Consider the following 23,926-nt stretch of genomic DNA (forward strand, 5'->3'; position numbering starts at 1 on the left):
ACCCGTTCCGGCTTCTTTGCCGGCAAAAGCCAAGTGAAACTGCTGAGGAATTCGAGTCGAGTCGCTTGTAGAGCTCACACGACACTGTGACGTTCCACACGATCTTGGGAGCTGGAACTCCCACCACGTATATTGAGCTGTTGAAGCAAAATGTGAACTGAGCTACATCTAAACTCTACTCCTCTTTGCTCTCTCCTGCCAGTCCATGGCAGTCCAGGGAGAGGCTTGTTGCACTTGCAGTTGCACTTGCAAGTGCAGCAACAGCTGCATGCTGCAGTTTGTGGCCGAGAACCTGTTGACCATGATCATCAGCAGCTTGCCTGGAAGTACTCGTGTTTAGGACAGCTTGTCCAGGGCTAGCGCCCACCATCACACTGCCCCCCAAGCTTTCATAAGCCACGAAGTGCACGTACTCCATAAATCCTTGTGCGTCGGTAAACTTACCACAAAAAGTTAAAGCCGAAAGAACTGTTGCTGAAATCTCGATCATCTTAAGTCCTTGGTTTCTTACGCTGCAGTACGGCAGCTACTGCGCGCTGCAGGCGTTCGTCGTTTTTGTCGTTGGCATAGTTGTTCATGAGCTGCGGTACATCCTCGCTGAGAACTTTCATCGGTTCCCAAGAGTCCTCAATCTCTTCAAGTCCTTGCCACTTGACCTTGACTTCAAACGCCTTCATGGCATCATGGTAGCGGTGGTCCACTAATGCATCAACTGCCAGCAGTGTTCCTTGTGACGCTACGTGATCGATTAAATCAGTCGAAATGTGGAGAGAAGAATCTGCATAGTGCTTAAGTCGCGATGGATGTACCTTCATCGTCTTTCCTGTCACTAGGTGCTCCACAGCGATATCGATCTCGGTATCACTATGAACGTGCTGTAAATTTCACTGTCGGTGACTACGTCCTTCGGTCTCGTGTAGACGCACGTCTTCCACTACTTTGTGCGTCTTTCGAGCGCTTTGTCGCATCTGACTCAGGTTCTTGTCCAAGTCCGGTCGGTCTTCAGGAAGCGAGACAATGCGGGTCTCGCATGCATGCACAATAGGAAAAGATTCCTTTTCAATGACACTCCAGTTGAGCGCTGACCCTGAGAACGATCCACCCATACAAATTAAAAGCTCATGCTGCTGCTCTTGGATCGGCGTGTCATGTTTCCACTGCCCAACTTGCGTTATCACGAGTCCCCAGCCCGTGTCCGATGCATCAGACAACATACAGAGTTGCTTAGATGGGTCTGGGTACGCTAGCATTGCTGAGTGCGACAGCATTTCTTTTACCTTCACGAACGCCTCCAATTCATCTTCAGAAAAACTCACTCGAATACCTGCAGCGACTCGCTTGTTGCGCTTTGTCCCCTGAAGAGATCGATCCAGTAGTTCTTGTATAGGTTTCACCACACGAGAGTAATCAACAAGTCCATCACGCATCCAATTCGTTGCGCAGACAAACTGTTGTAGTTCAGCTGCTGTCGACGGCACTGGAATCTGTTGAAGTGCCTCAATCCGTTCAGGATCATGACCCACACCGTTCTCGTTGATACTCCGACCGCACCATTTAATCTCAGTCTGAAACAAACTGCACTTTTTCGGGTTCAACTTGAATCCTACTTCGTCAAGCCGATACAGAATAGACTCAATAGCGGTCATGAGCTCATCGACCGTATCACCAAATACGAGCAGATCATCTATCCAAACGAGAACGCATTCATGAAGGTACTCTTTTAGTACTTCCTCCACAGTCGATTGAAAACGCAAAGCTGCATCCGTGCAACCCTGCGGTACTCTTGTTGGAGTAAAAATTCCACGATCCGTCATATATGAGAGCAGTTCTTGAGACTCGATATACAAAGGAAGCTGCCAAAAACCCTTGATAAAATCAAAGATCGCATAGAATTTATTTCCTTTGCACTTCTCCAGTCGAACTTGCAGGCTGGGCATGACACCTGCAATGGGCTCAGTCATATCGTTGAATGGGCGATAATCGTTGGCTTGCCGAAACTCGTTACTACCACATTTCCTCACAGGCAATGCTGCACAGGCCCACCTACTTGCCTTGTTCTCCTTCACCCTCCCCAAACGCACCAGCTCAGCGTTGAACTGTGCCATAAATGCCGATTTCTCGGGACTATATTGACGAACTTTGCACTTGTAAGGCCTTGCATTTGGTTTCAGCCGGATCTTCAGCGGGGGTACTCTTGCAGGAGGGTCGTCACCAAGAATGAGTCTCCATCCTTTAAAAGAAAACAAAATGGCACGCAAACGGTCTACTTCAGCTCCAGGCGAAATAATCTCACGGTTCAAACAGTTTGCAACGATACCATCGATCACTTCTGCCACGTCTGCATCCTGCGTGACGCCACGCACAGGTACCCCAGTTGGTTCTCCAAATGAGTCATCGTCATCGCGATTCTGTGCCGCGAGCTGCTCAAGCTCTCTATCCACATCGATTACTAGTTCCGCCAAAAGCACTCGGCCCACAATCAACTCGTCGTCATCCGACTCGACGATTAGACACCGCTTCTGGTCTTGACATCGTACTGGCCCAGCGGCTGTGTTCAAACACAAATACACATCCGCACCATGAGTTGCCGTAAGGATTGCACCGCCTACCGCTTCCAGTTCCACTGGTTGATCCAATTCCACTTGTACAACCGTACAGTTCGAGAGCCTGTAATTCTTTCATCATCTTCTGAGAAATAATGTTCCAGTCTAAGCCACTGTCAGCGCAGTAATGAACTTCGAGCACCGCATTCAGTGTTGCAGTCGGTCGAATCCGATCGTTGCCCTTTTCACGCGGGTTTACGCGTTTGACCCGAAATCGTTTGGCATTCTGCTTCTTTGGAGCACGCTTGGCCATGATTTCTTCCTTCTCAACTTCGTCAATGTCTGGACACTCACTCAACCAATGATCCTTGCCGCATTTAAAGCAACCACCACGTGGCTTGCCCTTTGCTACTGCATTTGTAATTCCAGTGATTGGAGGCCTCTCACTTCGACGAGCTGCACCAGCGTCTTGCTGTGCTTTCCTTTTGCTCGTCCATGGCTTAGTCTGCGCAGCAGTACGGTCGTTGTCCGACTTCTTCGCCACTCGAACTTCGATGTGCCGCGATGGTTTTCCGTCTGGCTTTGCGTGTTGTTGGCTCCTCGGTATCGAGCGGTGCACAGCATCCTGCTCAAGAGCCTTCTCCCTGACTAGCTTGTACAGAGCTACGTCGTTCTTCGCGCTACTCTTGTCGATGAGCTTCTGGTGAGTCTCCACCTGCTCACGTAGACCTCTTGGCCGCAAATGCTTCTTCAGGATGGTGCACTTATGAGTCATCCCCATTGCCGCAGAGAAAGTACCTTGCAGTCCGTTCTGCAGAATAATTTCCTCACACTTTGGGAAATAATTCACCACTCGTGCCTTGACATCATCTTCTCCTAAATCCATACGAAGCTCCTCGTCAAAAAGCGCATCAATGTTGCCAATGTCGCCGTTTTTCACGGTGTTTACAATCTTGTCGATCTCACTGAGGATTCATTCCTCGGTGACATCTTCAAGTGGTATTTCCCAGTCGTACATGTACTTGCACATCATCTTCAGTAGTTGATGGTCGAAAGTACTATTGACTGTCATCATCGCCTTTGCTTTGTCCTCTCCTGATATCGCACAGCGAGCAGAAATTGCATCCTCGTACTCACGACGTTCCTTCTATCACTGCACCAGCTTGGCGTGAGAGATGTCGGTGATCCAAGGTGGAAGGATGGCCGACGATGTGACTGGCACGCTCGCCATCGACCTTATGTCGCCGCCATCACCTCGACCTCGTTGTCGGGCAGGCTCCGCCGTCGTAATTTCGCTGCGCGTTCTCATCCGTGCTTCACAGATACTATTGTTAACAATGTGACGTTCCACACGCTGGAACTCCCACCAACAGTCAACGTATATTGAGCTGTTGAAGCAAAATGTGAACTGAGCTACATCTAAACTCTACTCCTCTTTGCTCTCTCCTGCCAGTCCATGGCAGTCCAGGGAGAGGCTTGTTGCACTTGCAGTTGCACTTGCAAGTGCAGCAACAGCTGCATGCTGCAGCTTGTGGCCGAGAACCTGTTGACCATGATCATCAGCAGCTTGCCTGGAAGTACTCGTGTTTAGGACAGCTTGTCCAGGGCTAGCGCCCACCATCACAGACACGCGTCTGATGGCGTGTCGTCGCCGAAATGATACTGGATAGAGCATGATGCCTCAGGCTTACAGCTCAGTGAAGCCCAGTGGTAAGCACATGTGCTGTCGTCCACCGCACTACTTGAAGTCTCCGAGGCGGCATCCTGGCGGAACAAATCCTTCACCTTGTCCAAAATGCCACTTGGTTCGGCTGAAGTTGTTGACACGCAGCATACACTCACGGCTATTACAAGTCTTGCCAACGACTGCGTTCGCATCTCTGAGGGTAGCGCCCAGTCGGGTGTTGCGCGCAGTGGTAAATCTGAAAATGACCCTTGTTGCCTCGCTCACGGACGGTGTTCAGGGCACCGGTAGCAAAAGTACTCGATTCCATTGCATCCACCATCTCAAGATTGGGTATCGAGCTGGCCCGCCTCACCAGGAGCTTCATGAGTCAATACCCCTGACGAAGATGCAGCAACCGAGCGAGCAGCACTTGAACCTCCTACAACAACATTGTTGTAGCCAGTTCAGCCATCAAATCAGAAAATATTGAACCGGGATGCAGAGGCAAAGTCAACGCACGTTTTGGTACTTCGTACGCCACGAATGTGGGGCGCTGTAGGAAGTAATATAATAGTTGCTGTCCTTAATCATTGAGCAACGCAAAGGCTTTCATGAGAAAATGCCGTGTAACTTACACAATGGAGAATGGTGAATAAATCGTTTATAACGCACGGTTTTGCATATTAGAACGGATCTTCTTCAGCCCACCTGAGCAATCCGGGAGTTGCGTTTAGATTTACTACTACTACAGTAGTGTATTCCCACATCAGAGGTTGCATGTAAACTCCATAAGCTGAAGTGTGTATCCGTCGTGGCTGTTACGTCCAGCAGAAGAAAAAAAAACAAGCTAGTTAAGCTTTATCGAGTGCTATGTTTAGTCTCCAAACATTTACTGCTAGTGTCGGGCTAATTTTACCGTCATCTAGCATAGTCGACAACCAACAGCTTTTCATGCAGTACCAGACCAACTACCCGTACGCCACGAGCACGCAGCAATGCGGTGCGCTATCTCATGCACGCGAGGAACAGCGACGGCGGCAGCAAGAGTATTCTCAGGCTCTGGCCCAACAGGTCGCACAACGTGAGCAGCAGAAACGCCGCGAGCGAGAACTGGATCAACCGTACGGCAGACGCAACAGCGGATTGCCGAATCCGCCTCAACACCATTTCCGTCAAGAAGCGTTCGAGCCAACTGAACGTGGAATGCTGGGCGGGTTGGGACACAACAACCCTCAAGACACACGACAGAGCTTTGCGCGGGGACAACCGCAGCTCCGTCACCGTCTACCTGGTGGTCCCGAATCCTTTGACTATTCTGCAGCAAATACTTTCATGCCAACGTACAATGCCCCTCCTGTGCAGCATCGACCTTCTGTAGATAATAACCAAGCTTTCCGAAATGGATTTGGAGTTCCCCAGCAACCTCATCCAATGCCACAGCAAAGCTGGCCACCACCACAACAGCAGCAACAACCTCTCAATAATGACCCCATGTCCGGGATGGTTGGGCCGCCCCCTTTTGGACCAGGCTCAGACATGCAAATGGGTTGGGGCGCTCCAACTTCTCACCAAAATGCTATGGCACCGACGAGAAACAGTCAATTCTGGGCAGGTCCGGGTACGACCGAGCAAGCTGCACCACCGGCAGTGTACCCTAACTACGGGTCTCCGCAGCGACAGCACTTCCAGCCAGGGAAGCCTCAAGAGGACCCGTCTAGACACCCAAACGCGCAGAATGCTGGACGTCGTCAGCGAACAGACATCCACGATGGGGGCCGAGGAGACTCGGAGGATGCCGAGAGGCTTCGTCGGAAACAGCAGCAGCAACTCGAGATGCAACTCGCTCTGGAGCGACAAATTGAGGAGAAGAGACAGCAGAAGCTGGAGGCTAAGCGACGACAGGAAGAAGAAGATCGACGAGAACTTGAACGCTTCGAGGAGGAGCAACGTCGGCAACGAGCGGAGCAGGAGCGACTTCAGGAGGAGAAACGTCGGAAGGCGGCACTGGAACAGCAGAAGGCGGACCAGGCTGCAGCAGCGGTGGCGGCGGCCAACGCGCAAGCCAAACGCCAGCAGCAACAGAAACTGCACGCTCAGCTGAATCAACCTCAACAAGTCCAGCCATTGCAACAGCAGAACCTGCACCCTCAACATCCTGAGCTCTTTCCGAACGCCTCTCCGCTCAAGAACCCGCTCACCAACTCCCGTGCTCACTTGTTCGAAGACCCCCCAGAGCCTCCACAATCCCCAGTGGCTCCAAACTATAGCTACGGATACTCCCACCAGAACGCGTCTCCAATCCGAGGACACCCAGGCCAACCCTTTGCGCAAGACAATAATGCTGGCCATGTTCTTGACCCCAAGGAGCTACGTCGTCAGTACGACGATATGCGCGACGAGTTGAGCAGACAGAGACACCTCGTCGACCAGCTCCGCCAAGCTCAAGCTCAGATCCAGCAACAGCGTTCGCCTGTGCGAGTGGTGAGCGACAATGTCCCCACGCTGATGGATCTCGAGCAACTCCGCAACGAACTACGTGGCGAACTTGCGTATCGCGAACAGCTGCACCGACAGGAACTAGAGTCGCTGAAACGAGAGCAGCAACAAGGAGACAGATTGCCTGAGCGCCCACCTCAGCGCTACCCACGAGTGAGGAATTCTTTAGAGCTACCGACCCGAATTCCCAACAGAGTTGAGCGTGTTTCGTCGCATCCAGTGGCTATTCAAGGGCAGGAAGAATCGATATGGCAACGAGGGTTTCCAGTAAGGAGACCACAGACTTTGCGCTCCAGTATCAAAGAAGTGGATCATCGCCATGGAATGCCACTTGATGAGAGCGTAATGTCGTTGCGGGGTGAAAGCAAGTTTGTATATTTTGATGATGGACAGGACGGGGAAGCACTGGAAGAGCACAGTGACTCGACGAAAGTGAAGGCGCCTCTACTCTCCCAAAAGACCATTCAGAAGAGTGTCCAGTTCTCACCGACAAGGAAAGCTAGCGTCAAGCAGTCTGTCGCTGTAACGAGGTCGGTCTCTCCCCGAAGATCAGCGCAAAGTGAAGCTTCTGATACTGACAGCGACGACGAAGATCGTGGTTTTGTCGTGGCAGGCATCACGTCTTCTCCGTCGCACCAGCAGTTGACCTCTTCGCCAACATCTCATCGCGCCAGATCTGCAGCGAGCAGCCATCGGTACTCGCAGTTGCCACCAGCTTTGGCTTCGTCTTCATCTTTAAAGTCCTCGAATAAGTGGCGTCTTGAATCTATGGGCGCCAACGATAGTGACGAGGATCTGGATCAAAGTTTGGATGGCGATCAGCTCGAAGCTCTTTTCCAACGTAACGTCCGTCGGCACGAGATACTTTTAGGATTTCAGAGCAAGTTTCAAGGGCAGCCGCAATGCTCAAAGCAACTGAAAGACAATCGATCTCCCCACGCTAAACTGGCGTGGGCAGCGCTGCACCAGCAACTCGAGAGCAATAGACGGAAGTCGACGCTTTCCCAGCGACGGAAGCTGAGCGCAGCGTCGAACGAGTCAAATCCGGAACAAACTTTTGACGACGAAGCTGCGCTCGTGGCGCCATCAACGTGGAAGCTGCCTCTCCAACCAAGGAAGAGAGCAATCAACAGATAAATGGCCAGGTTGTTCTGGTTGTCGTTGACCCCATTAGACGCCTAAGTTGCTCTAATAGTCTATCACCCCCCCCCCTTCGTGCATGCAAGTAATTCGCTCTCTCTTGATGCCTTTTCTGGCCAACACAAAACTGCACTACACAAAACCCACACTTAGCTTATCACCAGTGAAGCCACGATAGCCAGCTGTGGTCCTGCTGGCTATCGTCGCTGTCATTGTCGCCCCAGTGGCCGCTCCAGTGCTGGTTGCTGCCCTGGTTGCCCCCGTTGCCGTTCCAATACGGGTTGCTGCCCTGGTTGCTCGATGGAGTAGCCGTCGTGGTGGCGGGGGTGGCCGTGGTCGAGACCGGAGTCGTCGTGGAAGTGTCAGTGCTAGTTTGTGTAGCAACCGGGGTCTCGGTGGCGACGGGAGCCTCGGTCACAGGGACGACCGTAGCGGCATCCTCGCTACCCGTGCTCGACGTACCAGAGCTAGTGAACGGAGCCGAACCCGTCGAGTCCGAGCCGGGGAGGCTCAAAGAAGCAGTCGAGCCGGAGGTTGAGGCGCCAACCGAGCCCAAGGTCGAAGCGGACGCTGAAGCCGAAGCAGAGACCGACGAGCCGGCGTCTACCGAGCCCGATGATGAGCCCGTGCAAGCCACAGACTTCTCGAGAAGCATCGCCACATCACCGTAGCTCAAACCGATGCTGGTCACCGTATCAGCGGCAGGTTTGGCCTTAGGGAACCACAGGAAGTCCGGGTGGTCGTCGTCCGAATCGTAGACCCACTCACCGCCGATGATTGCTCCGTCGTCGTCCATCTCCAGCAGGTACGTGTAGTAGGCACCTGTCGTGTACGAGTCCACCTTTTCCCGAAGACACTAGACCGCCATCCGTGTATGTCTCGAAGATCCACGACAAACGCGTCTTGACGTACACGATGCTCTTGGCTGCAGCGTTCCACGGATACTCCTCAAGGCCGTAGAATGTCTGCGCTGCCTCCTCCAGAGTCATCTCCGTCTGCTCGTACACCTTGAATCCACGTACCGGCTGGTTCCAAACCTCCGCACCGGCCGTGACATCAGCGACGAAGGTGGCGTTCAGTTTACCGAGCAAATTGGACGCGGCAATGTGGAAGTACGCAGGGTTCAAGTCACGGTACGCATCACTCGAGTGACGGCCGTACTCGTCCGTCGAGTCGGTGCCGCCATTGAAGCGGGTGCCGGTGAACACCGTCGATACCGATGCGCCATCGTAGACGTCCGAGATCAATGCCTTAAGGTCCATAGGCTGGAACGTCACTCCGTTGTGCGTCACTGCACACTTTGGTTCTTCCTCGATCATGGCAGCAGGTGCCCACGCGTGGCAGATGCCGAACCAGGTAGGAATACAGTAGCCAGAACTTTTACCCGCACGGATGGCGCACGAGCTGCCGTCCGTGAGCGACGAGCAGTCACTGTCGGAAGAGCAAACCGTGCGGCTGCTCATCGAATCGACACCGTTGTCAGCCGATACCTTGTTCATGAAGTCGTCCACGTCCAGGCCGAAGGCCGTGGCGTATTTTTCGGCGGGACTCGGTTCGCCGGCACTCCAGATAACGTTGATACTGTCCTGGTACGTGGGCCAGTACGGACCGGGCCACGGCGACGGAGTGTGGACACCCACGGTGGGCAGATGGGCGAGAGTCGACTCCATGGACGTACCGAAGTAGGCCTCCAGCTTGGCGATGTCTTTGTTGGTGTTGGCCTCGAGCTGACGTTTCTTCTCGAACTTCTCCTCTAGTCTGCGGCCGGACATGGGCGAGTGACGCAACTTGCGACTGCTTTCTTCTTCCCAGCCAGTGGCGCAGTTGGGTTCCTCCTTAGAGGCGTCATCCACGCTTGGGGCAGTGGGCGGGGTGACTACGCCAGTTTTGGTCGGCGAGGCCGTGGCGCTTGTCTCGACATCGGATGAACCAGCAACGTCGAGCGAAGTAGTCGGTGCCGACGTGACCCCCGTCTTGGTTGACGGTGCGGAGGTCGATTTAGCGTCCTCCGTCGAGGAACCAGCCACGCTGCTGTATGACGTGGAAGGAGCTGTCGGCGCCGTTGTAACTTCAATGTTTGTGGAGGAGGAAGTCTCATCAGCACTCGGAGCTGCAGTCGTAGTCGTCACGCCAGTCTTGGGAGGCGAGGCAGTAGCGGTGGTTTCAACATTGGACGATCCAGCAACGCTGGTCGAAGTGGTAGGGGCAGTCGTGACACCGGTCTTGGTGGACGGTGAGATAGTCAGGTTAGTTTCTTCAGCCAAAGACCCAGCCATACTACTTGACGACGTGGAAGGAGCTGTTGTGACACCTGTCTTCGTGGTCGACGTGGTCTCCTCGGCCGAAGAACCAGCGACACTGCTGGAAGCGGACGGGTTGATGTTGATACCCGTCTTGGTGGACGTTGTGGTAGACGTCGAAGTGGACGTCTGAGAAACGGTTGTGCCGCTTTTGGTGTGCGTCGTCTTACCCCCCGAGGACGACGTGGTGGACGACTGGGTCGACTGCGTGGTGGACGTCGAGGTGGAAGTGGTGGTTGTCGTCGTGTACGCATCCTGGTTAGCGTCTGTAGCTGGGATGGTCTCGCACAGGACCGCCTTGCCCACCAAAGTGGAGACGGCCTCGGTAGGGGCCGTGCTGGTGTTGGCCAGTAGCTCCGTGTAGGTCACAGTTACAGTCGAGATGGTAGTGATATCGGGTAGCGTGGGGTCAACCTCCACAGTGATGGCGCAGTCCTGGTCGGTGACTTGTCCGCCACGAGCCGGGAATTTGCTGCTGATCTCGTCCGTGGTGTTGGCCGAAGTCACAGGGTCATAGAAGAGCGACGTGCACGATACCTGTTGCATCTGCATGGCCACCAGGGCAGCGGCCGCCGAGATGAGGTAGCGGCGCAGCTTGTACACCATGTTGCTGGCGTCGATCCAACGAAGAGCTGAAGCTGCTACTTGCGTCGAAGGAAGAGTGGCCGAGTAATTTCCTCTACAGCGTCGAAGGAACAGTGGCCGAGTAATTTCCTCTACAGCGAGAAAATTGGGGAATGACCGCGTCCTCTACGAGCCAGCAGGTGCCGAACAGTGCATGAGAGTGCGCTGACCCGGAACGTGAGACTGGCCGTCTCGGCAGTCGGAGTCGAGCGTGACATCCTGTGGTAGAACTGCTGGACGCCACCTACCGGCTGGTAGCAAAAGCACATGGGATATGCGCAGAACGCCAGAGGACGAGGACATCCAGCTGTGTGGCTCGCCTTTGCCGTCTGAATCGAAGCAGCAGCTCTAGCCACAAAAAGCAGCTTCGGCGAAGCGCACAGCATTCGAGGCGGCACACCGGTACTTTAATAACTAAAGTACATGGAGGCTACATGCTGTATGGATAGCAGCGGTGAGTTTTCATGGCCGGCTAGCTCGTTATGCTGTACATGTATTCTAATAATTTCTGTGCGCATTATTTTATAATAATAGGAAGCAATCATAGCTGTCGGTATCGGGACGCGAGCGCGATTAACACAGCAGCGACGCTAGAATTTGTAAGAACCACCGTGCGTTGCGTTTTTTTAAGTTTAAAACTTTTCAAGAAAAAGATATACCGGTAATTCTATCTGTATCTGATAAAAGTTAAGTACTACCACAAGTACTGCAAAATCTACCGGTATGATTTGGAGGGTACGGAGCATTAATACCGGTATTGTAGAACTGTTCCGGTAGACGTGGATTTTGTTGTTGCATTGTGGTCGATGAGCAGCGAGCTTATTTCGGGATTCGTAGAGTAGAATGGAGTGCTGGTACCAGCAGTGCTGGTGCTGGCAGCACCTCACTGGAGCGCGCAGTCGCACAGCTTGTCCCACCGGGTCGTTAGTGAGCCACCCTGTGGACGCGCTCTCAAGCTTGCTGTTCACTCTGAGAGAGCTGCTGCATCAGGAGTGTCCAATTGTTGACCCGCCACGCCACCGCAGCTGGCACGCACGATACATTTACTGTACTGTGTAGTCGACTACTACACAGTACAGTAAATGGGTCGTACTACTAGTAGTAATTTACTAGTAGTCTGTACTTCACGATCCATGCTTCATGCTGCATGAAGTGATCTGGTGTACCATCAGAGGCAGAGCTACTTTTAAAACCGGTATTTTCCAGAGTCAATGAACGATTAAAACACATAGACAAGCTATCGGTACAGTCCATGTAAAATGGAGCTGATCCTCAAATATACTTAAAAATCGAGCGAGATGCTATTAATTCATGTATTTACTTTTATTAAACCGGTAGTAGCTACCTGGATACTTAAAGCTTTAAGTTTAGAATTTTATTTACCGGTACTTATGTTTCAAAATTCATGTAATGCACATGTTCCAGTATTATTTCTAATCTTATTTTACGTACCGGTATCCATGTACCCACCATAAAACTCTTTTTGTTTGAAGCTTTGTTCCATTTTTGGAGCTGAGCAATAATGCCTGTGCCGTACATCAACTTTACACAACGCTGCAAGCCTGAAAAGCTGTTTAGGCAAATATTTGAAAGAGGCACGTAATTCCTGACCTCTGGCCCAGAGGGTAATGTCGCCACTTGATACTCATCCAGCAGTTGTGACTGCGCTGCATGCTGGCCCACCAGGCTGGTACATATGTAGTACCAGCGCCTGCATGTCTGTTTTTCGTACTGGGCGCTGAACCGTTCAGCGTTCAGTGAACGCTCTCCGGATCGAGAACGCCTTACGGCCACAATACAGTGTGGCCATGGCACAATAAGTCTGCGTCAGCACCATAAAATCTGATCACCACAACGGTGCGCTGGGCAGCACATTTCGCAGCACAATACAAGCAGAAAGCGCAGGAAGCGTGCAAAAAGGCCGCGGTTAGGGTAAATCTGGTCGCTCTGAGGCAATTTTCGTGTGACCCACAGCATTCCTGGAAAGCACAACTACCGAGGATGCCGCCGAGAGTTAGCTGGCGAGAGATCACTGTAGATGTCCACGCCGCCGAAGCGGAGGCGGTATTGGCTAGGTTCACGTCGTTCGACATCTACAAGAGCCAAGCAATGGGGTGCACCATATGCCCCGGTGCCGACCACAAGATGCGTTATCGTCTACTAGAGTGCAGCTCTACTTTCTGCGCCGAAGCGAGCCCACCGAAGTGCTCATGGCGGGGGAAGATGGTGACGTGCCTGGACAACGACCACTCCTCCATCTTTGAGTTCGGTCAGCACAGCTCACCTGCCGCGACCCCAGCCTCCAAGAAACTCACTCTTCGGCACAAGGCCTTCTGTCGTGACCTGGTCGAGCAACGTCTGAGACCGATTCGCATCAGACACGCGCTTGCTCGCAAGTTCGGCACCCCTCTTGAAGAGCTGCCAGCGTTGAAAACCGTCCGAAACTTTGTGAACCATTACAGCCGCACTCAAATGGAGAATCATGACCGCGTCCAGGAGCTCTCCGCTTGGGTCCGTGACCATGCCTACACCGGGAGCGAGGGCATGACCGAGCCGTTTACATTTGCGTGGCACATGGACAATCAGGGTAAGCCCATCATCGGAAACGGCTCGGACAAGCGGCCGTTCCTGGTGGGCATCAGCACGAAGGCCCTGTTGTTGAGGCTGTCCGTGCCCCCCGAGAGTTTTATTCTCCACCTAGACGGAACTTATAAAACCAACCAGAGCGACTACCCCGTGCTGGTGGTCGGGGTATCGGACCGCTCGCGTCGGTTCCACCTTGTTGCGCTCTTCGTTATGTCCCAGGAGACGCAGCCCATGTTCCAGGCTGCGCTCATGGCGCTTTGTCGAGTGTACCGTTGGGTCACTGACAAGCATCTATCCGTGTACTACGCTATGGCCGATGCCGATAGAGCCCAGTACAACGCCCTCGCTGCCGTCTTCGGCGACAACCTGAAGTACCAGTTCCTGATGTGCTTCTTTCACGTGATGAAGCACATCCAGGAACATGTGAAGCTACTTTCTTCTGGTGCACAGGCTAGAGTATTACGCGAGCTATACGATCTGCATTTCGCGCGGAGTTACTCAGAGTATATAGGGATGCTGAGACCAATCTTGTCGGGGTGGATGAGGGACCCAACTTTAGTTCCGTTCGCGCAGTACATACACGGGCAATGGCTGACGAGTCCCTTCATGGCGTGGCAGGTGTTCATGACGCCGAGTGGCTTCGCATCCACAAACAATCCCGCAGAAACGTTCAAACGCGCTGTTTAAGCGCGATTACACGGCGCGTCGCAGGCTTAAGATGGGCACTCTTCTTCGAGAGCTAAGCGCGTGCTGCCGAGATCAATCAAGTAGTGCCAAGGCGTTCGAGTTTACTGTGTGCCCCGCACCAACCCTCGCGCGTAGGGTCTCCGAGTTGGTTCGGGAGAAGTTGCTGGGTGTCGGCGAAGACCAAGACCTTGACGCTCTGCGCGCTGGAGCCTGCTGCATCCTCAGGGTTATATCGCTCCCAGCACCGCGTGTGCAGGTCGCGCCCAACAACCGTAGCGAAGAAGCCATCGCAGTGACGGCGCAGATGGGCGTCAATTACGCGCGGAAGGAATTTGAAGGAGAACCGTCGGATGGCTGGCCTGTTGACGTCCTACGGCAATGGTGCCCATGCCGCTACTGGTTTGCCTTTGGTGCGTGCATCCACGTATTGTTCGCTCTACGCGTCACTGCACATGTCGACAGCAGTGGCCGAGAGGTTTTAATCAACCGCCGCAAGCGCAAACGCGGAGAAGTCACGGTCCTACCGGATATTGGTCGTCCACGCACAAATGGTGCTGCACTCAGCTTCGACTGACCCAGTGCATGCAATCTGTCGAACTACGGCGATGTCTGATCATGTGCATATCTACTAGCATGCGTCTAATGCAATACGTGTGAGGGATCTGCAAATACATTTACATGTCTTACGGTTAGATCCAGCATTCATATACGTCGAGTAATGGTGGCTTTCAAAGATCATCTTACCGCGTTAGCACATGTACAATGCTGTAGACGCGAGGACTTCCATCTCCCTACTCTTCTTCGCCAGACCCACTTGATGTAGAAGAACCTCCACGCACGTCCACCGAGCCGGATGAACCCGTCAGCGAACCCCCACCGCTCACGATAACACTTCCTCCTGCCTCGGCCGCGCCGCTGGAACCGCCGGCCGCGCTCACCAGGCCACTGGCACCCGTATCGCTAGAGCCTCTAACCACACGCACAGCGCCAGCTCCGCTCGCGCCCGCAACAGACGACCCGAGCGTCACGTCACCGCTCATGGCTGAGTCGTCGATGCCGCTGCCACTCAACACAGACACCGAGCCGCCCTGTACGACGCCAGCGCCACTACGCCGCCTGCGCTGTCTCCCGCAGAGCTCCCGCCCGCCAACCGAACGGCGCCCGCGACTACTTCTGTCGAAAGAGACGTCGGCAGCCCAGACGATCCGCCGAGCATCACGTCGTTCGCTACAGATTCAGCACTGGAGCCACCACGCACGTCGATTTTGCCGCCGTCGGTCACAGACGACCCCACCGACAAGCTGATGCTTCCTGCCGAGTCAGTGCTGTCCGAGCCAGTCGCAGCGCCGGACGAAATACAGACGCCGCCCGACCCAACTCCAGCCGGGCTCGACACACGCACCACACCGCTGCTACTCGAGCCTTCCCCGCTACCCAACGCCAGTGACGCACCACTTCCCGACGCACTCGCGCCACCGGACATCGTTTCGTCGCCTCCCGTCGCACCAGCACCACCAGCTACAGCAAGCGAGCCACCCACGTCGTCGGAGCTGCCACCGCCCAACACACGCACAGACCCACCAGCACCTGCAGCCTCGCCGCTAGACACAATCACCGACCCACTCAACTGCGCAAGCAACGCGCCAGAACCGATCGCAACAGAGCCAGACGAGCCCGCATCGACCGACTCACTCGTTAACGATACAGCACCGCTGCTCGCGGAAGTCGCGCCCCCGTGAAAGCTTAACGTCACCGAGCCGCTCTCCGTCGTTACGCCGTCGCCACTCAGTATCGTCATGCTGCCGCCAGTCAACGACGTCGAGACGCCACCCACCACAGACACCGCAGAGCCTTCTCCGAGCAAGGAAGCACCACCTGACACATCGATTGATTCAGCACTAGTGTCAACAGATCCGCTATCGATACGAACGGACCCGCTTGCTGGTGGAATGACTGATTCTAGAGTGCCTCAGAGTGGTGTGGACTACACCGGTCGTGCTGGCAAGTTGGCACCGGAGCCTACCCTATTGTGGGTGATGGGCCACTGTGTTGATCAGATTTGCGTTTGTGTTTTGTATATTTCCTCCTCCGGATCCCGCCACCTTCAACGATCTGGCTCAGTCCGCCCAGTAAATGCCCATTTCGACCGGTCAAGATCGCGCTGCACTTTGATGGTCGATCATTAAGGGTAGAGAGTGAAGTCACCGGCGGTGAAGTCTGCGCAGAATACCATGCAACTGTAGCACTGCAGTAAAACAGCAGCCCTCATCTGAGTTGAAGGAAGTCGATGTGGCCGAGATCATGGTCTTGACGCATTGATTAAGGTGCAACTCGGTGAATATGCATGATTACCGGTATTGCTCATCACTACGGTACAAAAGTTAATACATGGTAGCTACTTAACACTTGATAGCAGGAAGTTGGCCATGCAATGGTAACTTTCATTGAGACTGAACCCGTAACGCGCTAACAGCTCGGTGTTCACACCATCACAAATACAAGTGACTCTATCTCACTGAATATCACTTACGGCACTCCTGCAGCAGCTCCACTTACCACCAGTGGAAGAAGGACTGGTACCATTGACGCGGGTGATCGCTGTTTTCGAACTGCTGCTGCTGCTGTTGCTGCTGCTGCTGGTATTGCTGGTAGTGGTTATCGTTCTGGTTGTTGTTGCCACCGTTGTTGCCACCCTGATTGCCGCCATTGTTCGACGGGGTAGCTGTAGTCGCGGCGGGGGGCGCCGTGGTCGAGGCCGGAGCCGTAGTCGCGCCACCGTTCTGCGTAGTAGCGACCGGGGTCTCGGTAGCAGGGGCCTCGGTAGCAGGGGCCTCAGTAGCCGGGACCTCCGTAGCTGCGCTACCCCCGTTCGAAGCGGTCGAACTCGTGAAAGGCACGTCCGTCGTCGATCCCGTCGAAGTTGAGGCAGAGCTCGTGGCTGAGCCGGAAGTCGAAGCACCAACCGATCCCGAGGTCGAGGTTGCCGCAGAAGCAGAAGCCGAAGCCGAAGACGAGCCAGCCGATCCAGAAGCCGAAGCGGAGTCGGAGCAAGCGACCGACTTCTTTAGAAGCATACTCACATCCGCGTAGCTCAGTCCAATGCTGGTCACCATGTCAGCAGCAGGCTTGGACTTCGCAAACCAGAGGAAGTCAGGGTGGTCACTGTCCGAGCTGTAGACCCATTCACCGCCGATGATCTCGCCAGCGTCGTCTAGCTCAAGCAAGTAGTAGTAGTACTTGCCGGTCGTGTAGCGATCAACCTCACCCGAGGACACAAGGCCGCCGTCCGTGTACGTCTCGAAGATCCACGAGAGACGCGACTTCACGTACACGATGCTCTTGGCGGCGGCGTTCCACGGGTACTCCTCAAGGCCGTAGAACGTCTGAGCAGCTTCCTCGAGCGACATAGCGGTCTGCTCGTACACCTTGAACCCACGCACGGGCTGGTTCCACACCTCTGCGGCGGCGTCGACGTCAGCCACAAAGGTGGCGTTCAGCTTACCCAGAATGTTAGCAGACGCAATGTGGAAGTAGGCAGGGTTCAGGTCACGGTAGGCAGCGTTCGTGTGGCGGCCGTACTCATCGGCGCCATCGTCGCCGCCGTTGTAGCGCGCACCAGTGAACACAGTTGCGACGCCAGCGCCATCGTAGACGTTGGAGATCAATCCCTTGATGTCCAGAGGCTGGAACGTCACACCGTTGTACGTCACCGGGCAAGTAGGCTCTGCTTCGAGAATAGCAGCAGGGGCCCAGGCGTGACAGATACCAAACCACGCCGGGATACAGTAGCCCGAGCTCTTGCCGTCACGGATAGCACACTTGCTGCCGTTGTTTAGGGACTCGCAGCCCTCATCCGTCTGGCACTGTTTGCGTTTGCTCCCCGAGTCAACTCCGTTGTCCTTGGATACCTTGTCCATAAACTCCTTCACGTCCAGACCGAAGGCCTTGGCGTACTTCTCAGCGGGGCTGGGTTGTCCCTGGCTCCAGACAACGTTGATGCTGTCCTGGTAGGTCGGCCAGTACGGAGCAGGCCACGGCGCAGGCGTGAACACACCCTGGGTAGGCAAGTCCTTCAACGTCATCTCCATCTTGGTGCCAAAGTAGGCCTCCAGCTTAGCGATGTCCTTGTTCGCGTAGGCTTCAAGACGGCGCTTCTTCTCGAGGTTCTCCTCGAGGTCGTGGCCCGATACAACGCTGTCGCGCAGCTTACGGGTGGCCGTTGCCGGCTCCTCCCACCCAGTGGCGCAGTCCTTGGGCTTAGCTCCACCCTTGACAGTTGACGGCGTCGTGGTATCAGTGGTGGTACCAGTCTTGGACGGAGCAGCGGTGACGTTCGAAGTGCCCGTCTTGGTAGCCGGCGGGTTCACCTCCGTCGAGCCCTGGGTCGGCGAGCCTGAGGTGATGTACGCATCTTGATCGGCATCAGTGTTCGGAGTCTCCGCCGAGAGCACAACAGTGCCCACCTTGGTGTGCACCGGCTCGGTAGGGGGCGTAGTCAAGTTGGCAAGCAGCTCCGGGTAAGTCACCGGCACCGTCGAGATGGTGGTGATGTCCGGCAACGTCGGGTCAACCTCCACCTCGATGGCACAATCCTGGTCAGGAACTTCGCCACCAGCAAATGGTGACGATTTGGAGATCGTATCGGCCGTCTTTGACACGGTGGTCACTCCGTAGTACAGCGACGCGGCAGAAGCGTGCTGCATCTGCAGCGCCACGACAGCGACGGCAGCGGAGACGAGATAGGTGCTGGGCGAGAATACCATGTTGCAAAGAGAGTCGATCTAGAGATCCGGAAGGGATAGCGCGTCAACCTGGAACGGAGGAAGGCTTTGTAATCTTCTCGACGACGAGAAAATTGGGGAATGACCATCCTGCTGGTGGGGGTACTGTACGTTGGATATCCATGTAGCGCGAGATTTGCAGCAAAGAGAGTGAGTGCGAGGCAACGTTACTGTAAAGGCACCAAAAAAGCGAGGCAAGGACTTCTCTATTACAAGTAAATGTATCGGAAGTTTGGCAGTGTAGAAGCAAGGAGCTCTTGTCAATACACTTAAGTACAGAACAGTGTGGCCGTGTGAGTCACTGAGTGGCCGGCTTTGCGTCTTGCTGTCCGCACGCCACTTCATCTTGCACAGTCTCTCGTCGTTAGACTAATTTTCAAAAGGCCCTCTTCGGTGCAAAGAGAGTTCGAAACCGTGAGTAACCTGCGAACGACACGCGTCCTCTTCATGTCATGCAGTTCTCTGCAGCCCAGCCGCTTGATCTCTTGATGTTTTCGGTGTCCACGGATGACTTCGCTTTGAACCCACGGGACAAGCGAGGAGACTGCGTCGAGGTCCACACACAGCTCACATTGCGATCCTCTGCGTGCACACGAATTGTTCATACGTGCGGTCTCAACTTGTCACTGACAAGCACCGGCATGCTGGCATCGGATCATCTCCACAGTAACATGGTCTGTTCGTCGTGCATTTTGCCCCCTGACAGGTCAATTATCCAACCATCCGGCTAGGGCGAACCCCCGGCTTTTTGCCCTAGAGAAGTTATGGAAAATTCACTGCAATCATCCTAGAAAGTGTCAATTCACTGGAACCAAAGATAATCCACAGCCTAGAACTCTCAACAAAACTACATGTATCCGGTGAGGCGATGTGTCTGGAACATGCTGCAATCTTCTTGGCACTTTGCCGTAATTATATTATTCTTGTAGTAGTGTATTAGAATACATGTTAAAATAGTGCATGCACTGTAGTATATTAACATCGCACGAGGGAGTACTGTTTACACCAGTCTTTGTTAACAAAACACCAAAAGTATACTACCAGCACCCCAGAAATCCATGTGGCACCGACCGATACCTATCAGCCACTTGTTATTGTGATTGTGACACCACCAGACCACCACCACCACTCTTGTCCCGGAGACGCTAGCTCGGTAGATTATTTTGGCCAATGGTCAAAGTTCTATCACAAAAGTAGCATCCAGTAATACTCGAGGGGTTCGGGCTTTCCTTTACTATCCACCATTCAGCAATCTCACCCCGCTCAGCCAGCCCCCAACACCCCTCATGGTTTTCCGACACCATTGGCAGACACTCGCGGCTGCGACGCCCCAGATCGAGGCCGACCGTCTACTCGGAGGCCTTAAGAAGTTCCGTGTTGCGAAAAGTGATCTGAAACAGTGCTATGTATGCATGAACGCCACTCCGCAGCCAATGCGGATGCAGCGCCTGGCTTGCGCGTGCAAGGCCTGCGAGGACGTCTCGAGAGCTGCTGTCTGCCCCTGGAAAGGTCGCGTCATGACGTGCCAGCAGACGCATCTCGTAACGATCGAAGAAGCCTACACCCATGCTACCCCTGCCCGCGTCGCAAGCGCCCCCGTGCTAACAAACGCAATGAAAACGGCAGTGATGGATTGGGCTAGTCAAGGTCTCAAGCCAAAAAGGATTTGGAGCGCGCTAACCCAGCGTTTCAATCTAACTGAGGCCACTGTACCACCGCTGGGGAGAGTCCAGCGCTTTGCGCATCACCATGTCGCGGGGCGGCTTGGTGGCAGCGACCTGCGTGCCGCCGTTCACCGTAAGGTGCAGGAAACCTTTTTTACCGGTCAAGAAGAAGAGGCAGCTGCGTTCACGTTTACGAAGCGCACAGATGTGAATGGCAATGCTGTCATAGGCAACGGGAGCGACGCTAATCCCTTCGTGATTGGAATTAGCACGAAGAAACTTCTACGCCGTGCCAATCGGGACGCTGCATCATTTATCCTACACTTGGACGCCACGTACAAGCTCACTCAAGTAGGCTACCCGGTCATCGTTGCTGGCATCTCAGATAGAGCGAGACACTTCCATCTCTTGGCGGTCTTTATTGTGTCGCAGCAGCAACAAGACCAGCACACCGAGGTGCTCCAGCTACTTCGCCGCGTTTATCTTACTGTGGTGGGTAAGCCTCTTACTGTTCGCTACGTGATGGGTGATGCCGACGCAGCCTAGTGGAATGCCGTTGAAGAGGTGTTTGGGACAGACTGCGAGTATACATACTTGATGTGTTACTTTCATGTGGCCACGAAGATATTCGAGAAAACACGCTCCATGGATTTCAGCATAGCAACATCGGTAGTGGCTGATGTCCACGACTTGCACTATACCACGAGCGACGTCGCCTTCCAGGATAAGCTAACTGCAGTGCAAGAGCGCTGGGCAAAGCGCAAGGATCTAGAGGACTTCTCGAAGTACATTTCGAAAGTGTGGTTGAACCAACGATTCGGGCGGTGGCAGTGCTTCCACACACAAAGCGGTTTCGCAACCACCAATAACCCCTGCGAGACTTACAACGCTGCGATTAAAAGAGACGTCACTCTGCGTCGAAAGCTCAAGGTCGGCGCTCTCATACCACTTCTGAGGGTCCTATGTGAAAGCGAAAGTGTCGCTGCAAGACCCTTCACAGCTACTTGCGAGCCAGACGCAAGACTTGTGCGACGCGTCAAAGCGATGGCTAGAGCTGGGCTACTGTCAGTGTACGTCACCTCGAGAAATAGCATTGCTTTCCTGCTATCCAATCCTCCCGACGTTTCGTCACGTGACGTAGTCGATGTTGTTAGTCATCCATCGCCCCGCGCTTATGACGCAATGAGAAAGAAGACAGTAGAGGACCTTCCGATCTCTTCACAACTGAGCAAGCTCACTGCAAATATGGAGACGCAGGGAATGCCTGCATCGGGTTGGCCCGTGGATATGCAATCTTGCTCGTGTCCGTGCAACCTTTGGTTCAAGTACGGATCCTGCATCCACACGCTGTACGCTATGGAGGTGCGCGGCGTTACTGACATACACGGAAGAGAAACGCTGGTTTACAGAGGGGCGAAGTCGCGTAGAGGTGCATCGGGAAGTGCTGGTAGGCCGCGCGCAATTGGTCCGGCGTTAGAAATAGAGTAACAATACTTCATGAGTAGTATAGAAACTTGCTGCAGCAACGGTGAACGCATTCATGAATTCAGGTTGTTATCCCTAAACAAGAGTCGGCTACGGGAATTCTGGTTTGTAGAAGTGATTCAGTAGCTACCGTACTGATGCAAACAACTCACAAAGATGGTGTGCTTATCGACGGTCAAGATAGGCTGCATTTTAAAAACTATACAACAATCACACTGACATGACCTCAGTGACAGCCCTATTGTTCTCCCGCTTATACAAACCGATGTTACGACTCAGTGAATAATGAATCAGTCCTTACTGACACTCTCTGATTATAATTAACACCAGGGCTGCGGCCGATCCAGATTCTGAATCCTGGAGAAGCAGGGTACTTAGGCTCTGTCGTGCCAAGACCAAAACACAGACGCCAAATCTGGCCTGTAGAAACTTTAAGAGATTACTTGAGCTTAGCAAAATACTTTACAAATGAATGTGAAAACAAATATTGCAAGTTAGGCTGCGAGATAACTGTGTCAGAGTGTTTAATTGTTGGATCTTTACGCTAAATAAAAAAGCGCGTGGAGGTCGTTTATACAGAGTGACCAAATCTGGCTTGTACAAATGGTGCGGGTAAGTGTTTCGATGATGCCTCAAGCAAGCTGGGTCCACTAATCGTTAATGTGCAAGATAGGCTGCAAAAACCCATAGTTTCAGAGGAGGCGACGGTAACTACAAGTGTTCTAGAACTTATATTTGACAAAATGTAGCTTGTACAAGTTAAGCAGTAGTACTTTGAAAACTACCTGTACGTCGAAACAGTCCCCCAAATCAAAATTGCAAGTTAGGATGCAAAAAGAAATGTATTATCAGAAATTAGAATTCTGATTAGGAGCAAAGTGTACTGCAGTCACTTTTGGTGCTTGGCAGCTCGTACGGCAGCTAGCTTCTCATTCAGTTTCCGCTTCTTTTCTTTCTTCGCGTTCGCACCTACAGGAGCTTTCTCCGACTTTGCTGGTAGCTTCAACTTTTTGTAGAATATCTTCTTCTCATGCTCGAGGTTTGCCTGGTCATACACACGTCCCTCCATCGTACAGTACGCTGTTAGCAGAGACTCCCACGATCCAACAGAATCCTTTTTACTTCCTGATGCCAGCTTGGTTGCATATCGAAACGACGCAACGCGGTCCACTTCACAAACCGCAGCGTCGCCAAAAACACCGCCCCATTTGTCTTCTTCAGCAGTGCCCTTCTGGTAGACGAGAAGTACCGAGTGAAACACCAGGTTATTTAAGCACACGACATCGCCGGGTCGTTGGATAAGCACGAAGCTACCAGGCGTACGTAGCATCCTATTCAAGGAGTCCTCCTTGTTCCCGTAGTTGAAGGATGTGGTCGCCTTAGAAGCCGGAGGAAATACCACCCAAATCTTGAAGGCCGTCTTCGCGCACGGGGGCAGGTACGAAATCACACGCCCGTGGTCGACGTGTATGGGGGACTCACGGTTTCCAGATTCAAGCCAGTATTCAGACCTATACCTATAGGCTTCGTTGTGCGGAAACACGAGCTTGGAGTAGTAGTTTGGCAGGTGTACGCTGTACTGGTCCGAGGGGCAAAATCGGCCTTCTTCTTGCTCCTCCCTTGCACCCTCCTCCACGAACTCCCGAATGTTGGTTGCTCCGAGGATGTCAAAGATATGCTGGGGGTCGTTTGGAATACGTGTATACCCACGTACCCCTGCCACCAAATCACACGAGCCAACAAACACCAGTGCTGGTGCCTCGGAATCCATCACACGCGCCCATGAGAACGCGCCCAGCACGTATCGGTCCTTGCTGTACGGTATGCGTGCCTTAATCTTCTGCAGGTCGTAGGTCCGAGGGCCATAGTCTACCCGATCGACTAGCTGCACCAACGTATCGATTAATTGCGCGGTCATCGTCGAGTGAGGTCGATATCTAGGCTTGCAACTATT

The 23,926-nt window shown here is 53.6% G+C and overlaps 4 protein-coding genes across 4 annotated transcripts; 2 read left to right on the forward strand and 2 right to left on the reverse strand.

The window, feature by feature from the left end:
• Positions 1 to 6,042: 6,042 nt before the first annotated feature.
• Positions 6,043 to 7,088, forward strand: PITG_16952 (uncharacterized protein; the record flags this gene model as incomplete). The annotated part of the gene is made up of 2 exons (XM_002897130.1): positions 6,043 to 6,858; positions 7,071 to 7,088. The coding sequence occupies 2 exons, from the start codon at positions 6,043 to 6,045 to the stop codon at positions 7,086 to 7,088; spliced, it is 834 nt and encodes a 277-aa protein (XP_002897176.1).
• A 914-nt stretch (positions 7,089 to 8,002) lies between these two features.
• On the reverse strand, positions 8,003 to 10,751 carry PITG_16953 (transglutaminase elicitor, putative; the record flags this gene model as incomplete). Its single annotated transcript, XM_002897131.1, has 2 exons — positions 8,003 to 8,528; positions 8,614 to 10,751. The coding sequence occupies 2 exons, from the start codon at positions 10,749 to 10,751 to the stop codon at positions 8,003 to 8,005; spliced, it is 2,664 nt and encodes an 887-aa protein (XP_002897177.1).
• Positions 10,752 to 15,346: 4,595 nt separating this feature from the next.
• PITG_16955 (uncharacterized protein) lies at positions 15,347 to 15,944 on the forward strand (the record flags this gene model as incomplete). Its single annotated transcript, XM_002897132.1, has 3 exons — positions 15,347 to 15,736; positions 15,785 to 15,819; positions 15,866 to 15,944. 3 exons carry the CDS (start codon positions 15,347 to 15,349, stop codon positions 15,942 to 15,944), a joined length of 504 nt encoding a protein of 167 aa, XP_002897178.1.
• Positions 15,945 to 16,381: 437 nt separating this feature from the next.
• PITG_16956 (transglutaminase elicitor, putative) lies at positions 16,382 to 18,889 on the reverse strand (the record flags this gene model as incomplete). Its single annotated transcript, XM_002897133.1, has 1 exon — positions 16,382 to 18,889. One exon carries the CDS (start codon positions 18,803 to 18,805, stop codon positions 16,595 to 16,597), a length of 2,211 nt encoding a protein of 736 aa, XP_002897179.1.
• Positions 18,890 to 23,926: the final 5,037 nt, after the last annotated feature.

Source organism: Phytophthora infestans, genomic scaffold (assembly GCF_000142945.1).
Source record: "Phytophthora infestans T30-4 supercont1.47 genomic scaffold, whole genome shotgun sequence".
NCBI classification, from domain to species: Eukaryota; Oomycota; class Peronosporomycetes; order Peronosporales; family Peronosporaceae; genus Phytophthora; species Phytophthora infestans.